We start from the raw sequence: 10,395 nt of genomic DNA, 5'->3' as shown, positions 1-10,395 counted from the left end.
TCAGGACCATGGGGCTTTCAAGGCAAGAGATAAACAGAGGTAGTTTGCCATTACCTTTCTCTGCATAGCTACCCCAGCCAACCCTGCTAAGCTTCCAAGCTTTGACAAGCTCGGGCTAGTTGGGGCTATAAGCTCACCTTTATTTCTTTACGGAGACGAACACTACTCATCCTAAAATGAGCAGTTGGACCATCAGGCAAATGACTTAACACAAGCCCATCTATTCAAAGAGAGTTAAGGCAGACATTTCAATGTGCAATATACAGCATCTATCTAATTATGAACAATGGCACTAAAGTGCGGATCAAAAAGTCTGCACAACAGGGTCGTGTATAGATGGGGAGATTTTTGTACAAATCTGGACGAAACTCCAGGTTCACAGAAAAATTAAAAAGGGGAAAAGACTGAAAAATCCCCATAATCCAAGTTGTGGGGGGGGGATGAAAAATCCCCATAATCCAAATTTATGGGGGGGAGCGAGCTCTAGCTAAGCTATATGTATGTCATGAGATCTCAGCCAACACTCTGAGGGTTGTTTAGCAATCCCATAAACGTGATGGAAGCAGAAGCCTTTGGGAGGCCAGGGAAAGATCAGTACAGGTGAGGAAGCAGGTGGCTAGCTGGATAGGTGAGGCAGATATTGGCAAAGGTGGTGGTAACACAAGGTCAGCAGAGGCAGCAGTGAGGAGAAAGCAGGTGAAGGAGAGGCAGAATCAGCAGGAGGAGGTAGAGACCAGCGTGGTGGTGGGGGCAATCTCCTCTTAAGTTTTTCTAAATCTCTTACTGCTGCCATCTATTTGTTGATGGGGCAAGATGGAGGAAAAACCATGTCCTCCACATCCCATCAGCAGTCTGACAAGCAGTGGCAAGACTTACAGCACAAAGTGTCCAGAACCGGCCTTCTGCTTTGGCCCTGCTTCCCCACACCTGCCACCTAGCTGACTGGGGCAGCAGGAAGGATGGGGAAGATGAGGTAGAAGCAGCAAAGGGGAAAGGCTGGAAAGACAGAAATTTGTGACTTGGGTGGGGAAGTGGAGAATAGGATGGGGCATGGAATTTTCACCCTGCATAAGTCTTGCAGAACCCCAGTTGTTTTTAAAAATGTTTCACCCCAGTTGTTTTTAAAAATGTTTCACAGAACAACCATTTCAAAATTACCTAAACTTTCATATTTGCTGTTCTGTATTTAATGGGAAACTCTTGTGGTTGAAGTATTATGAAGTAAAAATTACCTATCTAAAAACCACTAAAATACTGTTCTCTGTAAACTGTACAGTTATTGTTAAAGTATATCAGTTATATCTGATTAGAAGCTACTGTGGAAAGACTGCTGCCTGAGAAAGGATACTTGGTATTTTTCGATCTTCGTTGATAACAATCAGGTCTGTGAAGTCCCTCGACATACACTGTGGAATAATTCTTTTAAGAGCCAGGCCTCTTCGATAGTAAACGTGTGAATTTGGAATGCACTTTGATAACTGTTCACAGAATCTCACCGTTTTCTGCAATAAGAGTTTATACAGAACACATATTCTGATAATGCAATGGATGAATCATCATGGCAATCGTCATGGCAACTCCACTACTGATTCATTTAAGTATTCAGTTAAAACCTGTTGGCACCAAATGTCTTCCAACAAAACCACAACTGCTGCTAAAAAGACTGCTGTTCATCGAACATAGTGCAATGTAACTCTTATGAAGAGGATATGCATACTTTAAGGTTATGGATATTTCTGTGGCAGCATATACTTTTATCTGTACGACATGTTAGACACAAGAGCTGTGCTGCTGAACTAGAAATGCTAGCCCTTGTCCGAAGACAGACTTCGCAAATTCCTGTGCTGTGTTTTCTGCAACTTGCAGGAAAGACTTAAGTGCCAAACAGCAGTTACAGACAAACCTATCCTAATTTGAAAATGAAAGCCATTTAAACAAAAGTAGTCTCCACCTCACAATATTCCAACTGCAAAATATAGAACACTTTTACCACCAGTTTAAAGAATGTATTTTTACCCCTCGGGGCCTGTCAGAAGTTGTAATAAGAATCTTTGGAACGGTCTGTCTGTTGAAGTAGGGGGCAAATTCATCTGTGGCTTCATCCAAAGCAACCTAGAAACAATGATTAGATAAAGCCATATTAAATGGTGTTTTAAAAAGAAGCAAAGACTTCAATTTTGTGAACTGTACATTTTGTAGCACTGAGGCCCAATTGTCTCCACTAGTTACATATGTTTACTACTTAATAAACTTGGGATGGCATATTTTAGCTATTAAGTTGCATGGTGGCTCAGATGCTTTAAATTTCTTTCTGGTTTGCATATTCAGAGAAGTTCTCAAGAACTCTGAGAACAAAAGCAATTTTTAAATTTTCTAAATCAAAAGCTTTGAAATCTTGCCATTTATTAAGAAATGAGCCTCACTGGCTTGAGTGTCTTAATATAAGAGCACTCCATGATTTCTGTGATTCTTTGTAGTGTGCAACAGAATAGGAAACAAGAACTGAATCCGTCGAAGATGGTCTGTTGTGGTCTGGGGTTAGGGATCTCACTCCCAACCTTCGATGGGTCACCATTGGTGCCAACGTCAGAGGTTAGGAGTTTGGGAGTGCTCTTGGATGCCTCCTTAATGATGGAAGCCCAGGTAGCAGCCACTGTCAAGTCGGCCTTTTACCATCTTCAGCTGATTAGGCAGCTGGTTCCCTTCCTTGAACGCAGTGACTTGTCAACAGTGATCCACACAATGGTCACCTCGAGATTGGATTACTGTAATGCTCTCTCCATGGGGCTGCCCTTTCCCCAAATCCGGAAGCTACAGCTAGTGCAGACTGCAGCGGCTAGGCTGTTATTGGGGTTCGCTTCAAGGTGGTGGTTGTTACCTATAAAGCCATATATGGCCAGGGGCCTGCATACCTGAGGGACCGCCTTTCCCCACGTTCCCTAGAGAGTACGATGGTCAGGGTCACCAAATCTTGTTCCCCCCGGGCCCAAAGGATGCCAGGCTGGCCACAACTAAGGCTAGAAATTTCTTGGTAGCAGCCTTGCTTTGGTGGAATGAGCTCCCTAAGGACATCAGGCCCCTGCGGGATTTATTACAATTCTGCAGGGCCTGTAAGACTGAGCTCTTCCACCAAGCATTTGATTGAGGCACCGCATCTAATAGTCCAACATTGACTGAGGAACCTGTGCCCTGCAATTCATCCTTGGCTGTCTGCTCCTGTGCATGCGTTTAACATCTGTGCCCATGTTAGTGAACTATATATTAAGGAACCAGACACCAGCCTCATATCTATTGCTGACTAGATCCCCCTCTGTGATTATTAAGGATGGTTACTCCACCATCGCACAATTGTAGCACTTTACAAGCTGTTTTATTATTTTAATTTGTTTTACTGTTTTAATTTTGTATGATACCATTGGGTCTGTAAGCCCCTCTGAGCCTGCTTTGGTGGGGAGGGCAGGGTATGAATCAAATAAATAAATAAAATCTTACAAACAATGGCTGTTATTTGGAAATTTTAAATGTGTGCAAAATCATAGCAAAAAAAATCTTCAAAAAGATTTTATCCATCCTGAGCACATTTTAAGGAATGCTATAGTTTTTCAAATAGCTACCTCTTCATCATTGGGATCTACTGTGGTTTCATCATACACCCGCTGGTTTTCAATGGTCTTTGGTACTGGCTTTGGTGGTGCCTTTAAGAAATAAGAGGTTATTAGTAAATGAATGAATATGCTCTTTATTTCTATCAATTAACTGTTCTATTTATATCACCTACTGGCAGCAAGATCAAAACATACAGCCTTAATACTAACGATGCCAAACTCTTCAGATAAGTAAGGTCACACTGCAATGCATCCAGCTTTTAGGGAGAAAACAGTTTTGCATTCAGATAATTTTAGTTCTGACTACTGGGTTTTGATAGCTTTTAAATAAAGAGACATTTATAACGTTGCGCACTATCACTAGCAAACTGCAATGGTCATACTCCAAAATCTATACCTCAAGAGATATGTAACATCTTGAACACTTCTACAATACATAAAAAAGCCACTGAGGTTACACCACACATTTTAACTTCTCAAAACACTTCACATATACTGGCATATATCCTGGGGTCACACAATCCGTGTAGAGAACAGTTATGCAGGGACTGGCGGGCTGGAGAAGGGAGGACAAGGGAATGATGTAAACCGTTTTCCCCTGCAGAGCTGTATGTGCAGAAAAGGAAAAAGTAACAGTTCCAGCCCCTTTGTTCTTCCTCTCTCTAGACAAGAGCCAGTGTGCTATGTTCCTGCTACCACCAATTACATTCATTGTAGCCATATGACACATAAGGGGAAAAGGGTGAAAGATACATACCCGCATTTACTACATCATTAGCAATCTGATAACACAACACAATTGGCTACTGAGTCCCCACAATCACACAGTCAATGGCATTCCACCTAGTATTGTGAAGTTCCCAGTATCATGTACTGCAAGAAACAGTAACCTAACCCTAATACTTTGAATGCAAGAGAACATAAATGAACTGTAGCATACTGGGAACTAAGTACAAATCAGTTAACGGCCCTTATGTTAATTAAGAACACATTAATCAACTCAGTCCCTAACCCTACATTTCTACCTTGTCTCCAAGGGCTTCTCGCTCCTTTTTTCGCTTTTTCTTGATGGCTAATTTCTCCTGGGAGAAGGAAAAAAAGAGAACAAAATATATCAACAAGCTGCAGAACTGAGAAAGTCATATATTTGTCTACAAATGGCTACACGGTCCATACACAGCTCAGTCACTTCATCACATGCATCTCCTCACTTCCACCTTTCTATTTGTAACATTAAATATGTCTAAGTAACTTTCCTATAAAGGTACACTTCATGCATCTGATGAAGTGAGCTCTTACTCATAAAAGCTTGCACTGGAATAAGTTTTGCTAGTCTTTTAAGGCACTACTAGACTTTTACTTAGCATTGCATAAGTAATTTTCATCGGGTTATAAACAGTTCTCAGATTAGAGACATAACCATTTATTAGCATTGTATAATCAGTGATACTTAACCTTTTAGTCTGATGTTTCCCACTAATATCTGTTGCAACAAACAGCTATTACCTACCATGTTTCAGAGGATATCCATATTGGTTGGCAGCAGAACAGTCAGACTGGAGTCCAGTAGCACTTCAGAGACCAACAGGAGTTTCAGGGTGTAAGCTTTTGAGAATCAAAGCTCTCATCCTACTAGTGTCTGATGAAGGGAGCTTTGACTCTCAAATGCTTATACATGAAGCTCTTGTTGGTCTCTATGGAGCTACTACTGGACTGTAATCTAAGTGTACCTTCCAGTGTATATGTAGGAGAATAAACTGCATCAGAATTTCACCTTTCTTTCAAGGAACTCCTTGAGTTCATCTCATTTTCTTCCTACACTCACCCTGTTGATTAGGCTGCGAGCACTGGACACACAATAAACTTTTCATCTAAATGAGTATTTTAACCAATGTATCCTCAATCGACGTTCAATACAACACACACTACCTCGTTCTCACAAAGACTCCAGAAGGGTACACAATGTTTCTCTGCAAAGTTTATGGGTTTCTCTTCTCAAAATCAGCAAACTGGCACACATGGTACACTGCCTTATTACACTCTGCAACTTATTAGCATTTTCCAACATCCTCAGACATTTTGCTGATGAAAACAAAAGTATGCCTGCAACATTCCACTTCTCATACCAGATGAGTCAAAGAGCAGAGCTCCGAAAATTAGGAATCAATTTTTTAAAAAAAAAAACTCAACTACACCAGCCACCCCAAAGGCAAAAACTCAGGAGACTGTTTTAGCAGAGAGGAGGGCCATCCTCGTAAACAGGTTGGAGTGTATCGCATCACTTTCCACGTGCACCATTTCATTACACACCCCACATCTCCACCCGCCCACACACTAGCAATAGATCCCCGAGCTTAATAAAGCCAAAGCGAGAGCTCTTCCTCCTCCCTCGCACCTTCCTCTGCTGCTGCTTCCAGCGCAGAAACATGAAATGACGCCGCTGCTTGTTCTTGATTTCGGAGACGCTGAAAGACGGTGGGAAGAGGACCTGGTCCGGCTGGACGGGCGCGCCTTGACCTTCCCCAGGGCTCGCAACCGCCTCCGCTTTTTCTGCATTGTGCTGCGCCTTCTGACTCGTTCTCCCTTTCCCCAGCTTCTCCGCCATGCCGCCTTCTCAGTCACTGACCTTACGCCACCATCCGTTTTCTTCCGGGGTCATTCACTACTCGCTCACACGATGACGCAGGCGCAAAAAAAATAGTTTCCGGTGAACGTCAGCGACCGGAATTCCTACGTTTAGGGCTATAGGCCAAACAACTGCCAAATCGCGCGCCTGCGCCCAACAGAAGAAACGCTGTTGTTGTTGTTGTTGTTTTTTAAAGAAAGCAGGTTTTTATGCGGATACTCATATATACCGAAACAAAGTTCGACTCCGGGGGCACTTTGAAGACCAACAAAGTTTTAGTCAAGGTATAAGCTTTCGTGTGCACGCACACCGCCTCTATCTCCTCTCCAACTGTCAATTTGGAATAAACAAACACACACAAAACCCCTGTTGCTCTATGATTGGTATAGAGAAAATAGATTGCGTGTGAGCAAACGATAAGGGGGAAGTCATAGAAAAAGGCTGGAGTCATCCCCATATACACGCCCTAGTTCTTCCGGTTATATTTGGAACCTTGAGTGGCAAAAGCACGTGTCTGCGTACAAGGTGTGTGTGGGGGGTCTTGTTAGGGGCTCTTAAAAAAGTTATGGCGGCCGGCGGCGGCGGCGGCAGCAGCGGTAACGGCAGCGTGTGATGCGCGAGAGGTCATTCTGGCTCCCCCAGGTCTTGTTAGGGACTCTTTAAAAAGTTATGGCTGCCGCGGCGGCAGCAGAGGTAACGGCAGTGGCAATGGGGGGGAGGCGCAAAACGTCCCCCGCCTCTCTGAGCCCCCGGGGGGGTGGCCTTGGTTTTATTTTGTTTCAGCGTAAAAATCATATGAATTTATGAGGATCTGTGCTTTGGAATCATGTGTTTGCGCTGTTGTGATGCCACGAATCTGTGGATGCCTGATTTTTGTGGTGCCCCCTATAGACTATTTAATATATATGCAGAGTACATCATGCGAAATGCTGGCCTGGATGAATCACAAGCGGGAATTAAGATTGCTGGGGAAAAGATCAACAACCTCAGATGTGCAGACAATACCACTCTAATGGCAGAAAGTGAAGAGGACCTTAAGAGTCTCTTGCTTAGTATGAAAGAGGAGAGCGCAAAAGTGGGCTTGAAGCTCAACATCAAAAAAACTAAGATCATGGCATCCGGCCCCATCACTCCTTGGCAAATAGATGGGGAAGTTGTGGAAGTAGTGACAGACTTCACGTTCCTGGGATCCCAGATCACCGCAGACTGTGACAGCAGCCATGAAATTAAAAGACGCCTGCTCCTTGGGAGGAAAGCGATGGCGAACCTAAACAGCATGATAAAAAGTAGAGACATCACCCTGCCAACAAAGGTCCGCATGGTCAAAGCAATGGTATTCCCGGTAGTCATGTATGGCTGCGAGAGTTGGACTATAAGGAAGGCCGAGTGCCGAAGAATAGATTCTTTTGAACTATGGTGCCGGAGAAGACTCTTGAGAGTCCCCTGGACTGCAAGAAGATCAAATCAGTCAATCCTAAAAGAAATCAACCCTAACTGTTCCCTGGAAGGCCAGATAATGAAACTGAAGCTCAAATACTTTGGCCACCAAATGAGAAGGGAGCACTCACTGGAGAAGACCCTGATGCTGGGAAAGATTGAAGGTCAAAGAAGAGGAGGACGGCAAAGGATGAGATGGTTAGACAGTGTCATAGATGCAACGAACATGAAGTTGAGCAAACTTCAGAGGACGGCGGAAGACCGGAAGGCCTGGGGTCGCGAAGAGTCGGACTCGACTGTGCAACTGAACAACAACAACTATAGACTAACACATGGCCTACAATATGATGGTAGTTTTATTTCGTTTCAATGTAAAAATCATATGAATTCATGAGGATTCATGTAGATCTGACTGTTACCTTTCTCCCCATATTCCCATATAAAATTGCCATAGGTCAGTGTTTAAACCCTTTCGGGCCCCTCCCACCCTACCTGAAAAATCACTAGCTTCCAGGAGGTTCCCCGAGACATCATTGATGATTTGCAGGTCCTGGTGCCACAGGAAAAATTTTTTTTGTTCTGTTGTCTATCCCCACATCAAGATATGTTAGAAAGCAAGAAATTGCAAGTAGATAAATAGGTACCACTTTGGTGGGAAGGTAACAGCATTCTGTGCGCCTCAGCATCTAGTCATGCCGGCCACATGACCCTGTAAATGTCTTCGGACAGCGTTGGCTCTTCGGCTTGGAAAATGAAATAAGCACTGCATCCCTAGAGTTGGATTCAACTGGCTTTCGAGCAAGGGAAACCTTTACCTTTACCTAATGTGAAGATTAGATGGAAAAATGGGAGGTGTTAACAGAATGATCTCAGAGCCAGTTTGGTGTAGTGGTTAGGAGTGTGGACTCTAATCTGGGAGAACCAGGGTTGATTCCCACTCCTCTACATGCAGCTGCTGGTGTGACCTTGGGTCAGTCATAAGTTCTTTCAGAGCTGTCCTCTCAAGGGCAGTTCTGGAAAGAGCTCTCTGCTCCACCTACCTCACAGGGTGTCTGTTGTGGGGAGGGGAAGGGAAAAGAGATTGTAAACTGCTCTTGAGACTTCAAGTGAAGGGTGGGATATTAATTCAGTCTCTTCTGTTCTCACTTTGAGCTTAACCCCTGAGCATTCACAGAGTGTAAGCCCAATTTTCACAAAGCAAAGCAGAAAATTCTTACACAGACCCTTGTGTGTGCAGTGTCATTTCATCACATTTTCCACTAAAGTGTCTCAAAATTCCAAAAAGCCTACAGCCTCAACAAGTTTGTGGGCCCTTGGTTTAGGTTGCAGATACCAGGGTTTGATCCTTAAATCACTTATTACTTATTTCAATAAGACTGCTCTACGAAAAGAACTTTAACAGCTGATGTGGAGGCACAGTGACGTCATCCAAAGGCGTGGCGGAGCCTGAAGGACGCAGCCAGACCGGAGGAGGACGTCACCTGTGTATCAGACCGCCTGACTGCCTAAGCACCAGGAAAAGAACAGCTAGCTGCCGGGAATGGAGCCGAAAAATAACAGCCGAACCGAAGAGACATCAGTCTCCTCCTGGGTGCCGGTAGGCAGCCCCACCCATAGAATCAATGTGGCCTTAGTTAGGGCTCAATGTGACTAGCACCCCACATGTAAACCGCCCAGAGAGAGACCCCCACGGGGGTTAGGGCGGTATATCAAATCGAAGTAATAAATAAATAAATAAATAAATGTTGTACAACCATGGTGGTTTCATGTTAATTTTTTCCAATTTAAGTATTTGTGTGATCACTGCATCACCTATATGGAACCTATAAGGAATTAAGATCTTTCCCTTAAGAATTAATAATTTAATATTAATTTAATAATAATTTAATGAAATACTTAGTGCTACTCATTTAATAATAATTCAATACTTAAATACTTAGTGGTTATCATGTATGGGGTTGATGTGCTTTGTAAACACTATATATTTCGTTCCCCTATGTGCTAAAAGTAACTAAAATTAGTTTTCATTTAAAATGCTGACAAAGAGACATTGTTTTATGGCACATGAAGACCACACCTTGTGTTCCCATTATTCCCAATCCATGCTCATGCTTTATAACCTCATTAGCCCTTTCAATCCATCCAGAAGAAAACAACAAAAATACGTACATCTCTATTAATATAAAAGGAAAATAGGTGAAAATGCTGGAAACCACACATTTTCTTTTTTACAGAGACATAATAAAACAAGCAATAAAAGCATGTGCAGTAGCAGATCATAGGAACAGACACTATTCATTTGTTGTCTGAAATTGCTAACTCTCTTGTTTATTCTCTATAAGCAGACTTTTCCAGACAGCCCAGTAATTTTAATTACAGGCAATGTAACCCTAGTCTCCTTGTAGTCTTTTGAGACCCTGGACAGACCAATTGTTCCTCTAGTTTTATAGATTTAGGTGGGGGGATGTGTTCTCACGCTACTTATGCAATGAAATATGTTTATAATTACTAGTAAATTGAACTGCTGTTCAGCATGTCTAGACACTTGTTCCTGGCTGCAAGTCCCAAGGCCAATTTGTTGAAGTGGGACTGAACGTTGTATTCCCCCCCCCCCAACGTGTGACTTTATCTGCTCCTGATGCTGGCTTCTGGCATCTCTTTGCCCTCTTTCTTTCCCTCCTTTCATTCTCTCCTTTTCCTCTTTGCCTCCGTCTTCCCCTCTCGCTC

The 10,395-nt window shown here is 43.1% G+C and overlaps 1 protein-coding gene across 1 annotated transcript in view; it reads right to left on the bottom strand.

Moving 5' to 3' along the window:
• The window catches only part of RPF1 (ribosome production factor 1 homolog), an 8,222-nt gene extending 1,951 nt beyond the window's left edge, over nucleotides 1–6,271 (bottom strand). Inside the window, exons 1-6 of the mRNA XM_015419400.1 lie at nucleotides 6,001–6,271; nucleotides 4,631–4,687; nucleotides 3,615–3,695; nucleotides 2,017–2,112; nucleotides 1,349–1,502; nucleotides 138–220 (exon numbers count right to left, since the gene is read on the bottom strand). Of these exons, the coding sequence (XP_015274886.1) occupies nucleotides 138–220; nucleotides 1,349–1,502; nucleotides 2,017–2,112; nucleotides 3,615–3,695; nucleotides 4,631–4,687; nucleotides 6,001–6,210 (681 nt within the window). The 5' untranslated portion in view covers nucleotides 6,211–6,271. The remainder of the gene's footprint in view (nucleotides 1–137; nucleotides 221–1,348; nucleotides 1,503–2,016; nucleotides 2,113–3,614; nucleotides 3,696–4,630; nucleotides 4,688–6,000) is intronic.
• Nucleotides 6,272–10,395: the final 4,124 nt, after the last annotated feature.

The sequence above is a fragment of the Gekko japonicus genome, unplaced genomic scaffold (assembly GCF_001447785.1).
Source record: "Gekko japonicus isolate JY-2015 unplaced genomic scaffold, Gekko_japonicus_V1.1 scaffold494, whole genome shotgun sequence".
Lineage (NCBI taxonomy): Eukaryota > Metazoa > Chordata > Lepidosauria > Squamata > Gekkonidae > Gekko > Gekko japonicus.
The sequence above is the reverse complement of the archived record's forward strand: the minus strand, read 5'-3'. Positions and strand labels throughout refer to the sequence as shown.